General features: G+C 50.2%; 1 protein-coding gene across 1 annotated transcript in view; it reads left to right on the top strand.

Moving 5' to 3' along the window:
* Positions 1-2,691: 2,691 nt before the first annotated feature.
* Positions 2,692-25,373, top strand: part of GALNT2 (polypeptide N-acetylgalactosaminyltransferase 2) — a 191,255-nt gene continuing 168,573 nt past the window's right edge. Inside the window, exon 1 of the mRNA XM_086381343.1 lies at positions 2,692-2,875. Within this exon, the coding sequence (XP_086237469.1) occupies positions 2,750-2,875 (126 nt within the window). The 5' untranslated portion in view covers positions 2,692-2,749. The remainder of the gene's footprint in view (positions 2,876-25,373) is intronic.

Below are 25,373 nucleotides of genomic sequence, written 5' to 3'. Positions count from 1 at the left end.
CTGCTAAGCCACCAGGAAGCCCCTTCCACGGTATATGGAAGTTGATATAAATTTTTTCTCTTATTTCTGGATTGTTTTCTGGGATTATAGTTTTCCTCCAAGTTTTATTGAGATATGATTGACATATAGCATTGTGCACAGAATAATGGTTTGACTAACATATATTCTGAGTCCTACAATGTTTGGTTAATATCCATCATCTCATTTAGATACAAAAAAAAAAGGAAAGAAAGAAAAAGTGTTTTTTCCCTTGTGATGAGAACTCTTAGGAGGCACTCTTAACAATCTTTAAAAATACCTCATAGTAGTGGTAACGATAGTCAGCATGCTGTAGATTACATCTGAAATGATTGTGTTAATATTAATTCTGCTTCACTGTTTGGTGTTTCAACTTTAGAGGCTCCAGTGATATGTATTTTGGTTCTTCTTTCCTGACTTTCATCTCAACAACTTATCTCTGAAAGCTTTTTTACTTCTTTATCTTATTCTCAGTTTCTTGATGATTTCCTTGCCATTATTCACTACTCTTTTACATAATTGTATTTGATATATTCTCTCTTGTGTGTTTTACAATTACTTGTTTCTGGGATAGTTTTCTCTTTATTTTTAATTTCTTTCCTGAATCTGATCAACTTTTACTGTAATTCATCCTAATTTTTATATAATATATTCTTAGGTTTTGAATTTCTGATTCTAGTGGTATGTAAACGTGTGTGTGTGTGTGTGTCTCTGTGTATCCAAATATACAAAACTTTGTTCAGCTTGAGAGTTTGACATACGGTATTAACAATTTTTCTCTGCTTTGTGGTTTTATTGATGGAGGATTTTCATCATCTGAAATGTTATGATTCATCTTATAAGAAATATATTTTCTTCTTTGCAGTAGCTTTTTATGCAGTTATTTTGACGTTTTAGTGTTACTAGGCATCCTGATACAGGGTTCATGGTTCTAGAATGCCCTCTTCTCTAGACTGTTGTTTAGTCGCTAAGTCATGCCTGATTCTTTGGCAACTCCATGGACTGGCTCCTCAGTCCACGGGATTCCCCAGGCAAGAGTACTGGAGTGGGTTGCCAGTGCCTTCTCCAGGGGATCTTCCTGACCCAGGGATAGAACCTGTGTCTCTTGCATTGGCAGGAGGTTTCTTTACCACTGAGTCACTTGGGAAGCCGCTTTCCTCTGCATACTGAAGTGCAGTTTTTAATAGATAACCACTCCGAGGGAGGGATTAGTTGTCATTTATTTCTGTGGGATCCTTAATTTTCCTTTTTCAGATCCTTTTTTTCCTTCACTACCAGATCTCCAAAGGGCACTGCCATTTCTCTATTTATCTGACACTTCCCAAAACCAAGGCTTCCTCAAGCCTGCCACATCCTGTCCCATTCTCTTTCAGACCTCTTCCCTTGTCCAGTCAAGTACCCAACCTGTGTTCAGTGTTTAGTTCTTGGGGTTGGACTTGCTCTTCATAGAAGGATTTAAGCCTGGGTTACACTTAAATCCTTGGCAACAGTGGAGGGAGCTCTGTTGGAATTTTATGTCTTTTCTTTATTCTTTTCTTTATTACTTCTTTATTTAAGAAGTACTTTGAAGGTCAGTTCATGGCATTCACTGTCACAGTAGAGCTGAAGGCTTGTTTGTGTTTGTGTTTTATTGAGGATGTGAGTAGAGATTCAGATGCAGACAGCTGCCTTTATCCTCTGAACTGGGCAGCTCCTGGAATCCCTTTTCAAATATTAAGCGCTAAGTAACATTCTTTCTTTCCTAGGAACACTGGAAACTTTGGTGTTGCAAGGGCATTGTCAAGGTTACTCAGATTCTGTTACAAGACAGATATGGTCTTCTTGCATCTTTAAAGCTGTTACGTGTGCTGCCTCTTCTTTCTTCTAATACCGAAACAACCGTGAAGAAACGATTTTAAAAATACGTGTTGCCTTCCTTTTTCCTCATTTCGTGTTTACTTAAAAACGAAAAAGTAAACCCTGCTATTAAGCGCTCTGTTCATCCCCAGAAACATATTCCCTTGAAAAAACACCTCTCGGTTTCTGCCGTTAGGCCCCCACCTCTGCGTAAAGAAATAAATAAAATAGACACCTGGGGATTAGGGGTGTTTTTGCTGCAAGATTGGTAAAAAAAAAAACAAACTGCAGTGAGCAGCAACCTAGTCGGGTCCTGGAGAGGGGATCTGCACCAAAAAACTCTGGTCGGTCGGCCAATAAGAGGGAGCCTGCCAGGGGTCTGGGGTGGTCCCAAAGACTGAGGACCGAGGACGTTGTGCTTTCGGCCAGGCAGCGCGAGGAAGCGGTGACCCGCTGTCCCCGGTGTGGGAGCCTGTGTGTGTGCGCACGTGTGCGCGCCTTCTCCGGGGCCCCGGCGACCACCTGTCACTCACAGGGGTGGCCGGGCGGCGGCCGGCAGAGGCACTCCCCGTGGGGCACCCGAGCCGCCGCCGTGGAGACGCGGTAATCCCCTCCGCTACCCCCGCCGGGCCCCCGCAGCCGCCGCCGATTGGTCGCCCTTTGCTCCCTGACCCCCTGGCCGCCTCCGCGGCTGCTGCTTCCTGCTCGGGCGCCGCGCGGCGCTCCCGGCCGGGGCGGAGCTCGGGCGCTGGGCGCGCGCCGCCTTCGCCGCCAGCCGCGCCGGAGGAGGAGCCGCCGCGCCCTTCCCCTTCCTCCGCTCCTCCCCGGCCCGCGCCCGCCGCGGCCCCAGGCAGACTCGCGAGCAGCGGCCGCGGCCGGCGGCCGAGTCGGGAGGATGCGGCGGCGCTCGCGGATGCTGCTCTGTTTCGCCTTCCTGTGGGTGCTGGGCATCGCCTACTACATGTACTCGGGGGGCGGCTCCGCACTGGCCGCGGGCGCGGGCGGCGGCGCCGGCAGGAAGGTGAGTGGGGTGCCTGCCCGCGGCCCGGCCCCCGGAACCCCCGGCGCCCATGCGCCCGGGCCCCGCCGCCGAGGCCCCTCGCTCGGACGCACCGCCGGGGACCGAGGGGTTTCCTGGTCCCTCCTGCCCTTCTCTGCCCGGATCTCGGCTCTGGCCATCCGCCCCCGCCTTGGGCCTCGCGACCGAGTCCCTCGGGCTGGGGGCGCCGCCGGCCGCTCGGTGCTCTCCGGGCTCGGGAGGGGGCGACCCCGCGCAGCTCCAGGGGCTGGGGTCGCTGACGCCTCTAGTCGCCCCCTGTCCCCGCTCTCTGCTCCTCTTAATTTGAGTGTCGTCCGGCCGCCGGGAGCCCAGTCCCCTGCGGTGAGAAGTTTGGGGGTGAGAGTATTGGGAAGCACAAAAGGGGGTGGGGGGAAGGGAGAGAGGCGGCTGCCTTTCCAACGTGTCACGTACCTTGGGAGAGAGGAGTCCAAGTTTCTTTTCAGCCCTTTGAAACCAGCCACTGCAGCCCCCCTACTTCCCCCTCTTCGCCACGCCGCGGCGAGGGGGCAGTTCTGGGTCTCGGCCCTCTTCCCCTGGGGGCGGGGGCGCAGCCAGCCCCGCGCCCGACGGAACAGACCGCCCTGGCGGTGCAGGCGGAAGGCCCCCGCGCCCGGGTGAGGCCGGCCGCCCACACCCCCGACGGTCCCCTCCCTGCCCCGGTGCTCGCCTTGACCGGCTCGGTCGGCCCTTCAGCGCGGCCCCCGGCGCCCGCATTTCCCAGCCCCTCGCTCCTGTTCAGTGGGGTGGTCCTTCTGCTGAGTGTGTTCTAGATGGGTTCCAAGGGCCGAGGGGTTGGGCCGTGGGGACCGCGTGAGCCGCTCTGCACAGCCAGCCGCTCTAGGAAGGAAATGGACCGCCTAGGGCGCCTGGCCTTGCGATCCTGCTGGGAGAGCGCGGCTCTGGGCGGTGCGCATGCCGCCAGCGGGGTTTGTCGTGTTTGGCAACTACCAGGCTTTGAAAGTGACCCCACACCGTGTAACCCCTATAGTGTGACGTTTAGTGTCAGCGCAAATCCAGGAAATTCTGAGTTAATGAAGGTGGACCATGGGTTGAACTGGAACCAGAGAATGGTATCCAGGAACAAGCAAGACGGTAGTTAACTGGATGAAGAGACTGTAGCCTTAAAGTCAGACCGTAGATGTCAACGCTGAGGCCTGGCTACTTCAGAGGTTTCCTTCTGTCCGTCCTTCTTTCCTTCATTCTCAGCTGAAGGTATTAGATGGAAACAGGTGTCTTATTTGATTCATGGTAAATTTCTTAGGCTATATCTAGAGGGGCAAAAAGGAAAAGTCTTCTCATGTGCAGAATTGGCCTAGCTTGTTTCTGAGCTGACAGGTTCTCTTAGCCCTATCTTTTCCCTATTTTAATTCAAGGAACTGTTATTTAGCTACATGGAGTTTGTTCATCCTTGAATGGTAAAGAGCAGTGCACCCTTGAAAATTGTGGTCATATTAAACTGGAATTATTTCAAAAGCTTTGCTTCCCAGCAAACGGTGCTTTTGCAGGTCCATGTAGCCTGGTGTGCTGGTGAGACCTGGCAAAGCTCCCTGCCTTTCATGTGAGAGAAAACCAAATACACAAGTCTTGCTTTGTGATCCCCTTTCCTTGGTCTGCAGCTTTCATTAGCACATGCGATTGGAAACAGCAACAGGGTGGCATTAGCATCTGGAGAGGTTGACTTCTCCCTGGTGGGCTTCAGCTGGTGGATGGTTTTTGAAGGGTCTTCCAGTTGATCCTTAAAAAAAAAAAAGTAATAGTCCTAGAACTCCTTGTGGCCAGGTGGCAGTAGGAAGCTTAAGAGACCACATAGAAAAAAATGTGGGAAATGAACAATTGTACATGGATTGATGATTTTGGGATTCTATTCTTTTTGTCAATGAACCATAAAATTTAATCCTGGCCCTTAGAATGGTTTGGCAGTTCGTCAGTTGAAGAAGAGTTGTGTACATGGAATAGTTTTTGAAGTTGGAGAAGACTCGTTAACATAGCTTGGACCTGTATATTAAAGAGAACACCCTAAGACCGTTTCTGGAGGAGTCAATAGAACCTGTGTCCTGAATTTCTTAGTCTAGAATCTAAATCTGCACGGTCTTTTCTCCCTCCTGAGTTGTTTCCATGGATTCAGAGACTAGAAAGTCTCTTCAAATTTAGTTCATCCTTGCGATAAAAGGAAATGTATAGATTTTCTGGCTTGTAAAATATGGGCATAAAACTGCTAAGGTAGTATGCATGTATAGGCAGAACTTAAATACTAGCTATAGTTTTTTAGGTGTAAGTGGACTTACATTTCTTCTCTTATTTTGTGCCATTCAAGTCAAGGCTCTAATTAGTCCATTTCTCTTCACCTTGACATTTTCCACAGGGTACCAGGCTTCAGAATTAGCCTCTGGGGGGTTGTTTGTCTGATGGGAGCCTGACTAGAGTTTCTGCTGCTTTAGCACCCAGCCCAGGCTTGTCACTGTGTGCCCTGCCTGTTGAACAACCCCTCTGAGGATGGTTATTCTCCATCAGGTGAAACCCAGAGAACCCACTCACCTCACAATGCAGGTTTAATCAACTCAGTAGGAGCAGAGACTGCCCTAATCAGGACTCAATGCTGAAGTTCAGTTTGTATGGTCAATACAACCTGACCATATGCACAAACCTGACCTTTGTGTGTAATATTGCTTGAAATTATATTTTATTTACTTTTGCATAGAGCCTTCCCTCCCCCCATATTTCTCTCTTTCCCCCAAATTGATGATTTGCACTTCAAGGATGCCTTGCCTTTGAGCATATTAAATACTTTAAAATTTTAATCATGTTAAGCCTCCTCTGGGCTTTGGTATCTTGGCATGATGGAGCTGCAGAGAAAGGAAGGGATTTCTGTTGGAATGAATGTACCTCTGGGTGAAGTGTGTCTCTTTTGGTTGGCGAGGGAAGGGTTTTCTAGTATGTGAAGAATGGTCTCTCCTGAGAGACAGAGTGTGTAGCCCAGGACCCATTGTGTGTGCTCCCACACCCTTGGGAGGCAGGGAAGGCATTCTCGTAGGGCCTGACCAGGGCCTGTCCTGGTCACTTCCCCTTGCCTTTCCTCTGTGAGCGGGTGCTGCAGTCCCTGCCCTGAGGTCCAAGCTGGGCGCCTTTGGGTCAGGTATGGAGGGGGTTTCTAGGAGAGGGGTTGACCTCTTCTTAAGAGTACGGAGGGGCCTCACTTGGCTGGAGTGGGTATGTTTGTAGGGGAATATGAGAATGTACAATTGAAAGAGTTTGGGACTGAATCGTAAAGGGCCTTGAATGCCAAGCTGAGCTGACTTGTTGGTTCATTGTTTGATTGTCCATAGGGAACCACTGGTGTTTTTTGAGTTGGGCGGTAGACATTTAAGGAGAATGGCGTGGATCCATTTATTGGTACTAAGACTAGACTAGCTTTGTACCTCTTTCTGCTTAGTGACCTTTACTAATTTACCAAACCTCTCTGACCCTCAGTTTCCTCATCTTTAGAATAGGGATAGTTCTTATTGCTAAAGACTAGAGGCCCTTAGTAGCTGTTGGCAAATAGTAGGTGCTGAGTAGATGGTGTCTAGGCTTGGGTGCGGGGAGGGAAAAAGCCTAGGATCTTCTTGAAAATATATTGAACTGTCATCTTGTTCTTTAGAGGTTTTTTTTTTTAAGTCCTTCATCCATTCCTCCCAGGTTGATTTGGTTGGTTCATTTGGGCCGGTACCATGACCCTGAGTGACATCAAAGAGTGCCTTTTTGAGAAGTGGTCTGGGCAACATGCCAGCTCTCTTGTCTGCAGCTGTGGTGTCAGAGTGGGGCTCCTGTCTGTGGGAAGCCACCAGGAGAGTGGGTGCAGGACATATCTTTCTTTGGTGGTGGTTTAAACCAGTGGAGTGCCGCTGATTGTGTCCCTAAGTGGGGTTCCTGTGGTGAGGACGCCGGTCCCCCCCACAACCAGGCTCTAGGTGCCCCTTTCACCCTCCGCCTGCAGGCTTGCTCCTCCTGGCAGGAGGGAAGGTGGCTGTCATCACCCACATGTGGGAGGTGAGGCGGAACACAGTGGCTGCCGCGTGCTTTCATGGACATCAGCAGATCTGTGAGCATGTCCATGAGGGGTTGAGAAGGAGACCCAGGCCACACCCTGCCAGCTAGTCAGCTAAATTCCACTTGAAAGGAGGGTTTGGAGTTGAGATCGAGCATGCAGGAGTTGGGGAAAGCTACTGTACAGCCAGAGAATCTGACAAATGGCAAATCTGACAAAGTTTCTCTAGGGAAACTTTTTTCTAAAGAAAATATAAGTGTCACTCCTCTGGAGCGCCTTGGGGCTCACACATGACAGGAGCAGGCTGTGACCGATGGCGAGAGCTGAGGGGCTCTTTCCCCAGCCCCCTGGTGAGAGTAAGAGAGCCCACCGTCCCCAGCATGGAGCAGGCTGGCTTGCCTGGGCTCCATCCGGACCCCAGGGTGGGCTCGGGGCGCCTGGGGAGCTGTTAGTGTTGTGTGGAGGCTTCAGGCCCCTTTTGAGTCTCCCATCCCAACTTCTGATGAGAGGTGGGTCTCCTGTTTGGATCAGGGGAAGGGGTATTTGAGAAGAGGTCAGAAGGAAATGCCAGCCCACTCCAGCATTCTTGCCTGGTGAATCCCAGGGGCGGTGGAGCCTGGTGGGCTGCCATCTATGGGGCCACACAGAGTCGGACATGACTGAAGTGGCTTAGCAGCAGCAGCAGCAGCAGCAGAAAAACAATTGGGGTGGGGCAAGGGGAGACGTATATATAATTATGTATATGAAACTATATATTGTTTATAATTACGTGATTTTATATACACACACACACGTTCACACTCACAATTTATTGTTGCTGCCATTCATGTTTCTGACATCTCTAGGGATTGAGAAGTCACTTTGGGAAGACGCTGATTTCAAGACAGGCAGTGCCCTGCTGCCTAAACCTCTAGCAAATCCAGTGGCATTTGGCTTAGTGGAGGGAGGTGGTAGGCTGCCTGGGGCAGAGACCAGGCACACACAGGAGCTGACTGCCAGGTTCTGGCCAAGATCCTGAGGAGAAGGCAAGGTGTTCTGGGAGAAATCTGTGAACTCTCCTAGTGACCCAGCAGAAATCATGGGGTGAGAAAACAGCCCAAACTGGCCAAGCTCACGCCCCCTGTTTGTTCTTCCTCTTCTCTCCCCGTGACCCCTGTCCCTAAGGACAACCATGGCAAGGGCACAGAGGCTGGGTCCAGGAGGCCCTGCCTTGGGGGTGGATCAGGGAGCAGGGGTCCCGAGGGAAGAGCGGGGCAGGTAGGGGCAGAGGGGCTCCAGAGAGGGGTGCTCATTTAACATCCATACGGAGGGCTCCCACCATCATGAGCTATGTGACATGGCCATGGGTGTCCTTAGATACGCTGAGCATGGCTCCTGGAGAGACACTGCTTCAATCAGAGCAAGTGTTGGCCCAGCCTTTACTGCCCTGACCTGAAGGGTGGCCTCCCCTTGAGGAAGCCTTTGATTCCAGGTTGCTGCTGGGGATGCCTGTCCCACCACTGTGGCCTTGCATCCTCGCCACCACGCTGCCTTATGGTGTGGTTCCTTCGGGAGGACCTCCCAACACCTCCTCTGACGCCGCCTGGGTGGGACCCGGCATAGACGGGGAGCCCTCCTCCATGGGGAGAGTTATGTCGAGCGTGTTGGTGCCAGCCTCCTACAGACACTCCTGCACTCCAAGTAGAGTTGACCTTGTTTTCCTAACTGTGTGAGGATGCTCTGACCTTGGCCACGCACTTGACCTGAAGGATGAACCCCCAGTATGGAGGTTCTAGTAAAATTTGTCCAGTTTATCTGTCCAGTCAGGAAGGAGAGCCTCTCCCACAGGCATAAAGAGCCAACAAGTCGTTCCCTGAGGAGCACCGCCCTCTCCACCTCCCGAGCCCAGGCTCCTGCTTGCATCTGCCTCCTACAGGGCAGACTGAGGCACTGGGCATTTCTGCATTTAGTCATGACCAGTATTATAGGCCCAGGAAGTAAGTGTCATTTTGTACAGATTGGGTTTCTTAGCATGCCGGGACAAAGATGGCGGTGATTCATTGTGGCTGGATTTGAAAAAAACAAAACCGTCACATGGAATCTCACTCCTGGCCTTATATTCCGATAGCTTTTCTCGGCTCTGGGAGTCCTGCGCCCCTGCCCCCACTCTTACAGGGGCTACCTGGTCACTTGTGACTCAGCCTGCCCTTGCTCTGCCCACCTGGCCTCCCAGCGCCTCCCACTGACTACCTGGTCCTGCCTAGTGACTCTCTGGGAGGAGGAATGGCCTGGGCACCAGGAAGAGAGTTGCTGAATTTCCAGAGCCCAAACCAGGACCAGCATTTTGGCAGGGATGGGGACGCCTGGGGGCAGTGGTCACTCTAACGCAGGGCCCCTCAGCCTTGACACAGTCGGCATTTTGAACCAGATAACGTTTGTTGGGGGCAGGGGCCTCTCCTGTGCACTGTCGATATTTAGCAGCTTCTGCTGGATGCTCGTGGTACCACCCTTCTCAGCTGTGACCATGTCGACAGGCCTTACCAGGCATTCCAGGGGACAGGTTCGCCCTCACTTAAGAACTGTGGTCAGCATGAACTTGATTTTTTTTTCTCCCTGCGGGGTGGGGCCCTTGCTTTCCAGGCTTCCTTCCATGCGCTGCCAGTGCCCAGATCCTCTGATGGTGGGAAGTTCCTGGAAGGTGCTCTAGAGAGGATGCACCCCCAGCAATACTCCACAGGAGGCCATTCCGTTTAGCTCCTTTCTCCGTCCTTACCATTTGCTGTGTGAAATGTTTCCCGTGTTCTTGTCCTCAGGCCTCTGTCTGTCCTGAAGTCTCTGCTGCCTGTTGGCAGGAGCAGACACAAAAACAGCCTGTGGGCCCTTTCATCGATTCTTCTGATGAGTATTGCTTGAGACTTGCTGTGTGCCAGGCACTCCTCGGTGTTTGGGCTATAGCAGTGAATAGAACCGCAGAAGGCAATGGCACCCCACTCCAGTATTCTTGCCTGGAAAACCCCATGGATGGAGGAGCCTGGAAGGCTGCAGTCCATGGGGTCTCTGAGGGTCAGACACGACTGAGCAACTTCACTTTCACTTTTCATTTTCATGCATTGGAGAAGGAAATGGCAAGCCACTCCAGTGTTCTTGCCTGGAGAATCCCAGGGACAGGGGAGCCTGGTGGGCTGCCGTCTATGGGGTCCCACAGAGTCGGACACGACTGAAGTGACTTAGCAGCAGCAGTGAGTAGAACGGAGACATCATCTCAACCCCTGGGAAACTTTCACCTGGGGGGCAGTGGGACCAAACACAGTGATAGGTAGTGAAAAGACGTAGTGTGAGAAGGGGCTGAGTGCAGAGGAGAGAGGGGCGCCCCCGAGGGGTCAGGGGCCAGGGAGGGCCAGTTGCAGGAAACAGAGGGGCTGGTGCCTGCAAGCTGCAGGTTGAGCAGGTTTGAGCCAAGACCCAGAGCAGGAGCAACTCTAGCTTCAGTGTCTGACCTGCTGGGTGCGCTCTCTGTGCCTTGATTTCCTTTGCTAAATATTGAGCCTGTTTTCTTTCTGGGAGTCTGTGGCCTCTGGTCTGTCAGTGGTGGAGTTCCTCCATCCTGTGGCAAGGTCAGGTCTTTCGCTCTTTTTTAAAAATTTTATTTAATTGAAGGATAATTGCTTTACAGTATTGCATTGGTTTCTATTGAACAGCAACATGAATCAACCTTAGGTTTGTTTACCCATGTCCCCTCCTGCTTGAACATCCCTCCACCTCTCTCCCCATCACACCCCTCTAGGTTGTTAGGGAGCTGGTTTGAGTTTCCTGAGTCATTCAGCAAATTCCCATTGGCTGTCTGTTTTACATATGGTAATGTATGTTTCCAGGTTCTCTCTCCATACCTCCCACCCTCTCCTTCTTCCCCCCAGCTGTGCCCACAAGTCTGTTCGCGATGTCTATGTCTCTGCTCTGCAAATATCAGTACCATCTTTCTAGGTTCCATGTATATGTGTTGGTATTTGATAATTGTTTGTCTCTTTCTCGGGCCTTTTGTTCTTGTTCCTCAAGGAGTCCTGGGTGAGGAGTGTTCTTCTCCTGGTGAACACAGAATGCACGCTCCAGTTCACCCTCTCCCGCCTCGGGCTGGGGGCCACGCTAGGTGCTGCAGGTTAATGTGTTGCTTGACTTTGTGGGCTGTGCTCATGCCACAGCCTTCGTGGTGTGATTTCTGAGCTCGTCTGCAGGGCTGGCTGAACTGGGTGAACATCCCCGTCCACTGTCAGGCTCACCACTCAATTAGTGGCTCCTTTGTAGAGTGGTCTCCACACACATCACCATTTAAGGAGAAGTCCCGCTGGGCCCTGTGCACCTGCTCCTGTACGGAGTTTCCACTGGGATATAGTCTCTGTGAGTTGCTGTGGGTGGGGAGGCTTGTGGTTTTCTCATCTGCAGGAAATAGGAGGTTAGGGGCCTGCCTGTCCCCGGGTTTTGGAGAGGTTGTTCTTGGCAATGGGGTTGTGTTGAAGCACTGTAATCTGTGACATTTGTAGGGAATTAAGTGGACATGTGATTTCATTGCCTGCAGCTCCTTTAGGGAGTTCTCAAGCAAGAGCATCAGCCGCTTTTCATAGTAGTTATTGGCATTCATGAGGGGTCTTGAATGGGGTCTTGAATGCCTTGTTGGGGTATGGTGTGTGCTGTGCTGCCAACATGTTTCTGGATAAAAAACCAGAACGTGGACATGGCTGCAGAGGAAAGGTCATTTTAAAGACTTCTGACTCAGGAGCCACCATTCAAGGTTTCTTCATCTCTGCATCAGGGGCTCGTCCAGAAAGGAAGCATGTCTCCTCCTGAAGGGTGCTGCTCCAGAAGGGGGACACACTTCAGACGAGTCACCCTGTGGGAACTTTAGAAGTAAAGGCCTGTGCTTTAGCGACACCCGTAAATGAATGCTGACTCCTGTGTGCGAAGATGTGTGACCATCCTGGATGCTGAGCTGGTTGGCCTGGTGTGGGAGGCCTTGGAGTCATTGTCCTGGTCCTTCCTACCTCAGGGGCTACCCCACTGACCTAGATTGTGAGCTCTTGCTCTGTGACCTTCAAGGCTTGTCCCCTTTCTCCATTCCCTACTCCCACTCTCCCACTCCCATCCCCCTGCACAGTAAGTGATGCACCTGTTTTCCTTCCTATCTCACTTCTGGTGACTACTGATGTGTCCCTGTGTCTGGAATATACCATTTTTTGTCAAATCTAAGATGCTCTTATTTGTAAAACCATTATCTTATGTACCACCTGGAAAGAAAAACAGTTTCCGTTGAACTGTGACATGGTGGTTTCTTATCAGTTAACATTTTTATTTTCTGCTTATTTAAAGAGCTCTTTTAGACTTAGATATCGATTTTTCCATTTATCACTCTTGTGCATAGATAAAAAGGAAAATATATGTGAAATACATCTTCCAGTGTCTGCTTTTTGCCTCAAAGATGTTTGTGTCTGTTTATCTGAGACAAGAGTCTTCTTCCTCTGTACCTCCAAGCTCTGGTGGACGCAGTGCTTCCTGAGGGCCCTGGGCTCTCACCGTCGCTTGGCATCACGTAGAGTTGGCCAACTTTTGACTCTTCTGGGAATTTTATCTAACTTCCCAATTCACCCTCCACTTGTGTCCCACTTGATTTTGTGTCTGGAGATTACATTGCTTTAGTATTGCTTCTGAAATTTTCTTCCAAGGCACTGGCCTGCATCCTGCAGACTCTGCTGCAGGTGGGTCTTGTGTTGGAGCAAGTGCTGGGCATGATGGTGTGTTACGGCCCAGGATAGAACTATCCCTATTCTAAAGATGAGGAAACTGAGGGTCAGGGAGGTTTGGTATGTTAGTAATGGTCATTAAGCAGAAAGAGGTAGAAAGCTACAGAGGCAGACATAAGATGTTGGTCACTGTGAGGTACACCTCAATCTCATGTCAGACCATGGAAATAAAGGGCATCTAAGAATTCATGATTAGAGCCTTTCTTTTTCTCATGTGTCAGTTACCTTCTTCTGTGAGATCCCAGCTCCAGGCCCTGGCCTTAATGAGGGGAAATGGTAGCCTCATCAAAATGTGTGCATTTACATCTGTTCACTCCCAGTCCCCAGAATCCTTGTAAACTGAAGGACTTCCTGCTTTTTATTTTTTGAGAGATGCACAGTTGATGAGCACCTTCGAAAGGTTTTTGAGCATTTCTGGCTGCGAGGTACCCTGTTGAGTGCTGGGGTCTGTGGATGTGAACATGGTGTTCTGCCACCCTTTAAGTTCACAGTTGCTCACCAAAATAACTAGAGAAAGACCTAAGAAATAATAATTAGGGGTAAGTTGAATAGGGACTGGATAGTAGATGGAATTTAAGGCATCATTATTAATTTTATTTAGTGGCAGTAATGGCCATGTGGTTATGTTTTTTGAAAATTCTTACCTTTTCTAGATATAAACTGAAGTATTTACGGACACAGTGACACTACCACTGTTGAAAAATTGTGAGGGAACAAGATTGACTGAGTGTGCCGTTGAATGACTGATGGGCACCCGGGGTTCATAATACTACTTTATTTTTGCCTACTTAGAAAATTTTATTTAAAAAGTTTAAAAATTTTATAGGTATATGTAACTTAAATTAGCAAACCAGCAGAAAACTAGTAATTTAAAAAAAGGAAATTAAGACTTTGTAATACAGTCAGTGAAGGTTTCTACTCCCAGTTTCCAGTAGCTGTGTGGGGGGGTGTGTGTGTGGGCGGCGGGGTGAGTTTCCCCTCCACAACCAGTCAGTGCCCAGACCCCAGCTGAATGTCGTGCCATTCAGCCCAGTTCTGACACTGCCCACCTGGAAATGCATCGGGTCCTGTAGGCAAGGCCGCAGTCCCGCAGACTCCCCACGCCCCACACCCCCCTTCAGGTGCCAGTTGCAAGCCCAGACTGTCACCCGTGTTTCTGACCAACATGCTATAAATCAGAGGTTCCCATGAACCCCTTCTTGGGTTCAGTTAATTAGCTAGAGTAGAAAACCCATCTATTTACTAGATTACTGAATTGTTACAAACGATATTCAAGGATACAAGTTAAGTCAGGTGAAGAGACACGTAGCAGCAGCTGGAAGGTCCCAAACAAAGGTGCTTCTCCTCCTGGTGCTTGGGGCCCAGCCTGGTGGCACATGGACGTTTTCCAGTTCCCCAACCTGGAAGCTCTGCAGACTCTGTCCTTTTGGGTTTCTGGAGGCTTCACTCCATAGACACTATTGATCAAGTCATTGGCCATTGGTGATTGAGTCAAACTCCAGCCCCTCTCCCTCGAGGAAATCACGGGATGGGATTGAAGGTTGCACTCCTCTATTCATGGTTGATTCTCTTGCAACCAGCCCCCATCTGCAGGCACTTCCAAAGACCTCCTTAGCCCAGCAGTGGTGGAAAGGAGCTTGTTGTGAGTAACAGGACAGCCATTTCACCTTGTGGATCAGAGGACAAGATACCAAGCAGAACAAAAGATGTTTCTGTGGCTCTTACTGCTCAGAAAATCCAAGGGTTTGGAGAGCTGTGAGTCAGAAATAAGGCCCAGGACAAAATATATATGAGAAATATATTTTTGTCATATGAATGATCAAAGTATATTTCTCATCAATTACAAAAACATAGTTAAAACACACATAAGCCTCTATATCTTTCTGTAATTTAGGAATATCCAGTGATGGTTCTTTTTAAAAGGATGCCTCAGAGGTCGCCTCAGACCCTGAATTGTCTACCTGTATCACCAGGAAACTATTCTTATGCTTGGTATCGTTTCTTCTCTAAGAATTCTCTGGAAATTGCTAGTTTTTTGTGAACCTTTTGATGGTAGAGTAGCAATTTAGGTAGTTTGGGAGACTGCTTACTTTTGGCCAGGTTGCTCAGTGGCCCAGAGATGCTGTCGCGCAGCAGCGTCTGGCGTGGATGTCTTACGACGCTGCCGACCCCTTCTTGTGCGACAGGCACCGGAGGGCGGAACACATGCTTATGCGTTCACTTATTGCAGGCAGCTTGCCTGCTGTCACAGGTGATCCACTTGAGCTGTGGTTGGTTTGGGAAGCCACGGTGGGAGACGTTTAATAAATATACAGTATTCCTTTTTGTTTCCCCCACAGGATATTATTGTGAAAGCCTCATGCTTTTCATTGTACTTGTATATGAGAGATTTTTGACAAATATATGATGTTGCATATTTTCTGTGGAGTATAATTCCTGGTGCTGCACATTAGTATCAGGGCTGTGGCCGAGAAGCCTGAAGCATTTTGAGCCGGGGGTCATCAGTCCTTCCTCCCTGCCTGTTTGCATGCCTCCTGCCCTCACACAGGCAGTGTTCTGTGGATGTAGCTGTGACGTAGCGTGGCTAGGGCTGGAATGTTAATATTCCCAAAGCTGCCCAAGATTTGGCTCTAGGGAAGGTCGACTGCAGTCATGCTGGTCTCAGAACCGCAGTCCCGAGTCGCCAGTAGGTTACAAATGGCAGGTTTCTGTCTCGCTGCTGCAAAGCTGCTGCTTCAGCCTGGAAGGTGCTGATTGCCTAGGCTGGTGATCACTCCTTAACCTTTACATCGCAAAGTGCTGATGTCAGGAGCCAGCCCAGGCTGTTCTTGGGTGGTCTGAGTTCCGGGCCTAAGGCTGGGCATCAGGAAGAAGGCATAGCTTGGCTGTCCAGACCTCACGGACAAGCCCGCAGAGGCAGATGAGGCCTCCCTGTGCAGAGGCTGTTGAGGCTTGTCTTCTGTCTGTGCTTGCTGACTTAGGAGGCCCCCCATCAGTCTGCATTAAGAAGCTGTTACTTGGGTCTCTCTTGTTTTCCAAAGAAGCGGAATGTAGGTAAAGTATCCCCTCCATGGGCATGACTCCGACTTGGCATTAAGTGTTTATACTTAAGATAGAGTTTTCAGCTTAAAGAGTTTTTCTGCCTTACCCGTGGGGAATGCATGGTGGCATATTGCCCCAGAGGGATTTTCTGATCCCTGTTGGCCTGATACTCCTTCCTGCTATCCCAGGGGTGTTTGAAAGCCAAGATTTCCTAGTCCTGGGAGAGTTTAGCTGAGGCTTCTGCAGGGAGGGGGGCTGCTGTGTGTGGGAGTCTGGACTGCCTGTGGGATGAATCTGGTGCCCCAGGCCCCCACGTGTTGGGTTGGAGGGGGTGGTTCTGCCCACTTGGCTGGCCGAGTTCCTGTGCCAGTGTCCAGGTCTCTATGGGTAGCTGGGCAGCTTGACACACCTACACTGGGCAGATGGAGAGTATCCAGCTCATCCTGGCTCAGGGCACGGGTTTGGGGGGAGTCTGCAGGGAAGAGCCCAGGGCGATGCTGCCATCAAGCTCTTGGCTGGATGGGTGGCTGACCTGAGCTGTAATGCTGAGAGGACCCACAGGATGTGTTGCCCAGGGGCCACTGCCTGGGTTTGAATTCTGGCTTCTCTAGTTGGTTCTGTAAACTCAGGCAAGATACTCAGCCCCTCTGTACCTCGGTTTCTGCATGTACCATCTTTCCTTGTTCAATTAGAGCGGGCCCTGGTAGCCACATCGTAAACGTGGATGTAAAGTCTCATGGTGTCAGGGTGGGAGGGGCTCGTGCCCTTGGCTGGCTGGGCCATCCTGTCATTGACATCATCCTTCCCAGGCATCTGTGCCCACTGAGCCAGGCTGCCGACCACCTCCTCCCCCCGCCGCCCCCCCTCTGCCCCCCTCCCCCCCCCCACACTGTTTCAGCCAAGAGCCTCCTTTCCAGGAAGCACCTCCGCCTGCATGGACCTTGTCTAGGGCCTTCTCCCTGGAAGGGAGGTGCGGACAGGCAAGGGGTCTGCAGCCCTTGCCCCTCTAGTGAGGAAACAGCCCTGGAGAGGGTGGCTGAGTGCCTGGCGGGCCCCGAGTCTGCGGAGGGAGAGGCAGCAAGCTGTGGGCCAGAACTTTGCCACCCCCGCCCCCACCAGGACATTGTTTCCCAATTTATCCCTTAGTCTCATGTCTTTAAAAATCATACAAGGATGTGGTTTTTAACTACGTGACTGTGTAATTAAGTTTTAAAAACTCCTAATTGGCAACTGTTTTTTTCTATATCTTAAGCTGTTATTATCTGAATACAGCATGTTATTTGAAAACTTTCCCACAAGATTTTAATTAGTAAGCATTCCTGTAGTCTCATTAGTTCAGTTTCTGACTTGCTTTTGAAACTAGGTGAGTGACAAGTGGCGACGAGTCAATAATCGCAGCAGACACCCCTGTGAGGGCAGGACTAGTTCTGTTGATTAGAACAGTGTACATGTGGTTTCTCTGATGCCTCTAATTAAGGTACCTTAGAACTAGACTGCAGATTAATAGACATGCTGTGTGATGATTTCAAGACGAGTGATCCACCTGGAAACGTGAACTTCGGTTATGGTAATCGAAGGAGGCTGGCTCTGACGTCAGACCTGGGTTCGAATCCTGCTGGTACTGCCTATTACCCTCGCTGTGTTTGTCTGTGGGGAGGGAGCTGATAGAAATGAGTGAGTTGGTGGGGACGATGCTGGTGCAGATTAATGAGGGTTCCTTTAATTTCACTGGCATGTGTACTCACTGTTCTTTTTCACAGATGCTTCGGGGGCCACTCTGGGCTCCTCTGAGGGGCGGGGGGGCCTTGCTGGGAGCAGACATCCAGGTGGAGGGTAACTTCATGATGTAAATTGGTGACTAGGATATGAATCAGGACGGAACCCCTGGGAAGACGCTCTCTGCCTTCTGTGTTCTGTCTCCCTCTCTCGGGCCTGTGGAATCGCTGTGGACCTGGCATGCTTCATTTTTGCCCAAGTTGAAGTTTTGGTGCTGAGTGGGGCTAGATATGTCACATTTGGATTACATTTGAAGATAGATATTGTAATTGGCCAAAGTGTAGTATACGTTCCCAGGGGCACCAAGAGCAAAGCAGACCTAATGGATTAATGGGCGTGGAGGAGCTGATGGGATGGTCATTTCATGGGTGTCTGGCTTCAAGTCCTGCCTTTTCAGTCCATAGACGTTCTGGCTGCCAGCTTCTCCTGAGGCTGTGGAGCTGACCCTCCTTGTGGGGTCCCCTTGCTCCATGCCCCACCCTTCAGTGTGAGCTGGGGGATGGTCTGGCTCTAATATCTTCTGTATTTCCTGTGTTACTTAATTACTCCAGGAATGGAGTGTTGGAGCTGTAAGAAGGAAGGTGTAGTTTTAGGTCTGTACACGTAGATACAGTGGATGAAACCTAGAAACCTAGCCATTGCCTAAGCTGACAGCCGGGAAACCACATACACAAATCACATTTAAAGTACTAATTAGGGAGCCAGGATGAGGGAGCCGGGAGCCAGGCTACGAGGTGACTAAAGGTCACTGGCAACCCTCTGACGCTTGCAGCACATTAAAATGTTGTGAGATTTAAAATCCCATTTTAAGACACTGGTCTTTCCTTGAAAAAGCTGTCTTAGCTGTTAAGTGATACCCAGAGAACATAAACGAAGGCGGTCGGCATTCTGCATGTGGTTTCTTCTGACTGCTGGCTGGGGGCATGCTGCGTGTTTGCTTGGTGTCTCTGGGATGATTGGGAGCGGCTATAACTGCATGTGCTTGAAGATCCCCATGGCATCTCTCAGCCCTTCCCCTGTGCAGGGCCCCGCTGCCCCATCCTCTGATCTGTCTGTGACAGAGGGGAACAGTGCCTGAGACAAACAGGGAGAGGAGCCGGAGCCGTGGCTGGGCCTGATCTCTGCTCGACCAGCCCTTGAATATTGGGCCACGTGCGTGTGGAGTGGAGGGTCTGTATCTCTAGATCCTGCTGATCCAGCAGAGAATGGGGCTTATAGCCCCGCACCTTCCCATGTCCCTCACCAAGTGCCACTGTTGACACCAAAACTCCCCAGCCAGCTGCACACTTGCATCCAGTAGACCAGCGGTCACCAAACTTTATGACACCAAGGACCAGTTTTGTGGAAGACAGCTTTTCCACAGACCAGGGGGATGCTAGCAGTGGGGAGCAGCTGTAAACACAGGTGAAGCTTCTCTCATTTTCTCATTGCTGTGTGGCTCAGTTCCTCACAGACCAGGGACCAGTGCTGGTCTGTGTCCTGGGGTTTGAGGATGCCTGTGGTAGATTGAGCATCTTGAGGGCCAGCACCTGCTCAGCTCCTCCCCTTCCAGCCCTCCTTCCTTACAGAGATTCATCAGTAGCCAAGGTGTACCAGCCCAAGGGAGGCCACAGTGGGTGAGGCAAATGAGGGTCTGGGAACATGCATTCTGAGTGGGACTAGGGTTAGGGGCCACCAAGGCAGTGTCAGATAGCTCTACGGGGAGCTCCACAGAAGCTCATCAGAAAGGACTGAAGAGGGCATATTTGAGGGAGAACTAATGTCTAGAAGGGTATGCTGGAAGACTGTCCAGGCGTGGAGAACGTCATGTGCAAAGGTGCTGGGGCCAGGTGAACTTGATGTGCTTGTACAGTGTAAAGCAAAAGGGTCAGCAAATGAAAGTGTGGTGGACAAGGGCCCCACAAGGTCAGAGAGTGCTCAGGGCATGGTTGCATTCAGGGATTTATCTGTGCCAGTCACCGTATTCCCTGCATGTGGCCTGGCACCCAGCACACTGTAGAGGCTGTGGTTGGTATTTTGTCAGCTTTAAGATGAGACTGAAATGGGTGGAGTCCTGGTGATGACAAGGGCCTTGAGCCTGGGCTCAGTGAAGGGTCTGCTGCCCTTGTGAGGTAGCCTGGCCCTGCTTCCCTCTCCCTGGACTTGGCTTCTTCTCGGGGACTGACCCAGCCTGGCGTTGGCAAGTCACTGTGCCACTTTCATGCAAGTGAAAGCTTGCTCTTTGGTAACGTCTGTTGAAACGCATGATGCGACCTGTGAAGGGTTTGAAGTTGACCTCCTAAGTTCAGGGAGGAGCTTGGGTGCCCCAGATACGTGCTGAGTGACTGCTGAGGTTTGTCCACCTTTGTGAGTTGTAGAGAACCATTGATAGGATTTATTGCAGGGCTTGGTGTTCTGAGGATGTGACAGAAGACAAAATTATGTCCTCAATTATTTAGGGAGTTTGGAGGCACTGATGGCATCTGGAGTCATTGGAACAAGAATTCAGTGAGAGTGGATGCATATCACTACCCTGTGTTCAGCTGTCGTTAGTTCAGCACTGGTTATTCTCCTAGTGCGTTGGTGGTGGTAGTGGGGGTGGGGAGGGCGGAAGGCACAAATCAAGGGGAAGGTAGGGTGGGCAGCAGAGGAGCATAGGAGGGGGAAGACTTTCTGCGGCAGGACAACTCACACGATGGACACTGGGCTTTCTGTGTCTTACATTTTTGGGGGTTTTCTTGTTGGTCAGGGAGGAAAACGAGTTGTGAAATGAACAAGTTTCTTTGTGTGCTCAGAGATTTCTTTTCCTTTCACCCTTGCTCCTCCTCCTTCGTTTCACCCCTGCGCAGAACAGACTTTTGCAGAAATGAAGACTCAGTTGCAGCCTGGCTTACTGGGCAGGATCTCTAGGAGAGGTTCAGGGGTTGTCATTAGTAAAGGCTGTTTGGCACATAGCTGTCTTCCCAGCTAAGTGTCTGCCCCTGCAGGGCCTGGTGGAGCTGGAGCCTGGTTCCCTGAATCCTGTCTCAGCCCTCCTTCCTGCTGTGTCTGCACACAGCTGTCTTTTCAAGGCTCTGTCACCTCATCTGTGAGGTGGAGACAGAAGGCTTTTGGGGCCGTTACAAGGGTTAGATGAGGTGTTGCCTCTCAGGCACTTATCAACCCTGTGCCCATCAGTAGAAAGTGTTCTGTACATTGGGTGGGGGCTGTGGATGTACGTGTGTGTGCATGCTTGCCCCTTAACTCAGCTGCTGGAAAGTCATTTTATGTCTGCAGCTACACACACACAGACTTGTGCACACACATGCAAACACATGCATGCATCTTTCCTTCTTCCTGGCCAAAAAAGGTGTACCTGGCACACTTCATTAGAAATGTGAAGTTGTTTTGTGGAGCTCAGCACATTTCCTTCCATCTCAGGGAGCAAGGTGTTTCACCTGTGAAGGTGCTGGCGGAGGTGGAGGTGGGGTTACACCTGGGCCCTGAGCAGGCCGCTTTGAACCCAGCACACCCTGCCCTGGGGAGCAGGGACCCGCCAGTTGGAGCATGCTTAGTGTTCATATTTTAAAAACTGTCTAATCTCATGACCAATGCTAACTACTGAATCTCACAAATGAAGTATTTGCAGAGTGAAGGGGTTTGCTTGTAGATTGCTCTTGACTTGCTGCATTAAAGGGAAATCTCAAGGATTGTTGTTTACAATAAAAGTAATGATCAGCATATATGGCAATGACTTGTTTGGAGCTTAAAGGAAATGCAACCTCCTTCGGGACTGAATGAATATCAGGAGTGGCCTGAGGTTTTCAGTAGTTGAGCAGTCTTGGGTTTCATTTTGCTATCTTAGTTTAATCTAGGTGGGGTTGGTTTGTTTTCACTGTAGTTTTGAGGGAGGAGGTATGATCCTATGTGTGAGGGTCAGTGACCATGGGGATGTAATTCTCAAGGAAAACTGATCAAGTACCAGCTAATCGAAAGCATCAGGAACTTTTTCATGATTAGAGGACACAGATTGTCAGCCACTCGGGGGAAATGAACAAAGCCATGCCTTCCAGTCTGCTATGGAATTGGTGGGTGATGCTCAGTGCCCTGCGCAACACCCTGACTGTTCCCCCACAGCCCTGCACATGCCCATTTGAGTGAGGGCAGAGGCTCTCCATCAGGGACCCATGCCCAGAGCCGAGACCCTCGGGGAGCATCAGGTGGTGCAGGCTGGGACACAGGAGTTGGGGGGTTCCCATGCTTCTGAGGTTCCTGGATTTAGGCTGATTCCTCTGTTGGGGAATAATAAACTACATAGAGTTTACAGATGCTGGAAGTGGGTTCTCCAGGAGGAAGTTGATGTTTTGTGTCTGTTTTCTTTACTTCTGTACAATTATGTTTATCTAACACATTTGTGGAAACCTTTGAGGCTTATATGATTATTTTCTTCAAAAGCCCTGGTCAGTTTTTCAGTGTGTAAAGAGAGGCCAGTGAGCTATTTCAGGTAGAATTTTGACAGAGAATCACCCTGGGTCTCAGGATTTCATAGGTTTGGAAACTCAATGTTATTAGTTCACCTAGGAGGTTATCCACCAAAGTCTGGGGTTTCCATAAACCACAGCTGTAAACTGTTGGTAAATAAGGATAGCATTCATAAATTACTAATGGAGCTGAGCCTGGGTGAGAAGGCACATGTGCTGGGTGACAACTGTGTTCTCATAGGTGAGCTTCCCTCCCTCTGTGGAAGTTTGAGGAATCGGCCTTCACCCTTCTGGGGATATTTCTGTGCATGGAATCAATACCCTTTCCCTAGGGTGCTGAAGAGATTCATTTTTCAAAAAACTCAGTGTGCAGTGTATTAAACTGTTGTCTCAGCTCCAAGTCCTTGGAGACTCTGCTCTGTGCCACCAGAGCTAGGACTCTGCACTGCACGTTTGTGCCCTGGGGGAGGTGTGGTCCAGGGGCAGCAGAGTGGGAGGCAGAGATTGGTCCTCCCTGCGGCTCCCTGCAGCCCCATGAACCCGTCTCTGTTTCTGCTGCCGTGAAGGCTCTGGTGTGTCCTTTCCCAGCATGGACAGAAACAGCCTCACTGCTCCCCACCCATCCTAGATACCTGTCACCAGCTGAGCAGCCTCCTTGCTCAGGGGTGGCCTCAGGCCCCTTCCTCGTGAGTTTGTAGGGCTCGCTAATTCCGCTTCTTCCTGGGTTCCCTCCATCCCGGGGTGGTGGCTGCTTTCTGCACTTGCCACCTGACTGATGCCTTGGAGTTTTCTTTGTGCCCTGTCAGTTACCTGCTCAACAACCTGATAAAGCCTCTATTTAAAAGCTTGTCCATTTTCTGAATTCTAGAAGTTGGATCCTGACTGTTGCACCTGACTTTCTTCTCAACATTCTTCAGTAATCTGTCAACAGAACTGTTTCCCCCCAAAATGTATTTTGCTGAATTATATCATAACCTATCTTACACTCCTTGGATTTTTTGCTTCAGTTTCTCAGCGAATCTGCGACTCTGTCTTCTCATCAGCTACGTTTGTAGATCGTCGCCAGCTAGAGTGAGCGATTTCCTAGAAAGATTGCCACAGATGGCTCGTGTCATTCATTCTTTTGGTTCTTTTTAGCTTTATTTTGGGAGGGTGACATTTTACAACCTTACCTCCAAATTCTGTGTCCATTACACAAGAGCTCTGAAATTTCCTTCCACTTTTAGATGATGGCTGTTGTGTACTTAAGCTATGTATACTTTTGAAAAGATTCGAGGTACCTTATCTGAAAAAGCATATTATGTGTAAACAGATTTGTTAAAGAGTTTAAAAATTTGAGGCCATATGATGGGGGGAGGACAGGGAGAAGGAGGAGAAAAGGATGAAGAAGGAAGTGTGAAGGGTGCCAGCTCCGAGTTTCATCCCCCAGTAAGTCCTGGGGTTGTTCCCATCTGTGTGAATCCGCTCTTCAGTGTAACCCTGTGTAATCCCAGTGGGGACTGTTATCCCCATTGACAGCAGAGCCCCAGCCCCGAAGAACTGCCAAGTAGAGCTCCAGTGTGCGTGCTTCTCGGCAGGTCTGAGTCTTGGTAGCTGAAGCAAATGGAAACTGTGGTGGGTTGCATAGCTCTCATTTTCTAATAAAATGAAGCATTTCTTGTGAAAATTGACATGTTCTTAGCACACAGACTTGATAAGACTCTCATAGATTTCAAAAGACTCCAAGACTTCTAATCTCAAAGACTTTCCAATGAGAATAGACTCACTGGAAAAGACCCTGATGCTGGGAAAGATTGAAGGCAGGAGGAGAAGGTGATGACAGAGGATGAGATGGTTGGATGGCATCACCGACTTGATGGACATGAGTTTGAGCAAGCTCTGGGAGTTGGTGATGGACAGGGAGGCCTGGCGTGCTGCAGTCCATGGGATTGTAAAGAGCTGGACACGACTGAGTGACTGAACTGAACTGAGACTTCAAAGATCATTGAGCATCATAATGGATAGTGTCCGTTGTGGGAAAAATTATTGAATACTAGGTGCTGGGATGCAGATGTGGCCTTTTATTTTGATCAGTTCCTGAAGCGGAGGTGGGAACCCCAGGTTGTTGCTGTGTGAAGGCATGTCTGAGCAGAGGACGCGATGCCCCCTCCATGGCCAGACCTGCAGCTCTGACCTGATCAAGGGCGCATGGGTTGTGTCCCTCAGCCTCCAGTCACCTCACTCAGCAGGGACAGCATGATGTGTTGCTAAGAGGTCAGGCTTTTGAGAAGTGGATTTGAATCTGCCCTGCACCATTTCTGGCCATGTGAGATACTTAAACTCTCTAACCTTAGCTTCTCCACTTATTAAATGGGAGCAGTCTCAGCCTTACTGTACTTAGGATGGAATACGTGTGCTTCCCTCAGAACATCTAGAGAGTTTGGCTTAAAGGAGTTTATATGGTGAACTAAAGCTATCAGAAGAGGAGTAGTCAGAGCCAGACAGCTTAGGGAGGGGAGATGAGAGGGGGCTGTGAGGCTGACCCTGAATGTGGGTACAGGTGTCTGGCTCTTGTTTCCACGGGTCTGCACGGGGCTGCTGCTTCCCCCTTTATAGATAGGAACAGGCTGAGACACACACAGCCTGCCCTGCGTCAGGGGTGCCCACATCCATCAGCCTTCTGGAGGTGTCCTTGCCCAGTGGCCTTGGGGGTGTGACCCCAGGCTGGTGCGGCCCTGCCCTGAGAGGCCTGGCAGCTGCCCTTCATTCTCCTTGGAGCCGAGCTGCTGGGCTGTGAGATGTCTAGGTCACTCTGCTAGAAAAGGGAGGCTTGGAGCTGCCGCGGGGGGGACAGGCAGGCTGTGGTATGGGAGACTGGGCAAAAAAAGGGCCCTGTGCCTGCCAGGTGCCCACTCTGGTGCCCTGAGAGGCACTAAACCACTGCTGTGTTAGCCACTGGCTTCTTGCAGGAAGGTAGCTGGCGAGGCCACGTGTTGAAAGGTATTTGCCTTAGTCCCTCGTGTCACTGAGCTGAGCCAGCTCCTGCCCAGCTTGCTTTCCATCTTAAGACTATATGCCAGTCTGCATGTGCAGTGTCTTCTCACTGTGGAAAATAGTGCTGTTGCTAAATCGTGTCTGGTTCTTTTGTGTCCCCATGGACTGTAGCCCACCAGGCTCCTCTGTTCATGGATTTTCCCAGCAAGAATACTGAGTGGGTTGCCATTTCCTTCTCTGGGGGTCTCCCCCCGACTAGGGATCGAACCTGTGTCTCCTGCTTTGCAGACAGATTCTTTACTGCTCAGCCACCAGGGAAGCCCCTAGGATGTGCCAGGTTAGGTTGATCCATGGCAGAAATTTTTCCCTTTTAAGAGGATTTTAATTACTGAACCAAACGGGTTAAAGATGTACTGTGTGTGATAATTATGACTAAA

Source organism: Bos grunniens, chromosome 28 (genome assembly GCF_055505025.1).
Source record: "Bos grunniens cultivar Pamir isolate PY7600 chromosome 28, Bosgru_T2T1.0, whole genome shotgun sequence".
Taxonomy (NCBI): Eukaryota; Metazoa; Chordata; class Mammalia; order Artiodactyla; family Bovidae; genus Bos; species Bos grunniens.
The sequence above is the reverse complement of the archived record's forward strand: the minus strand, read 5'-3'. Positions and strand labels throughout refer to the sequence as shown.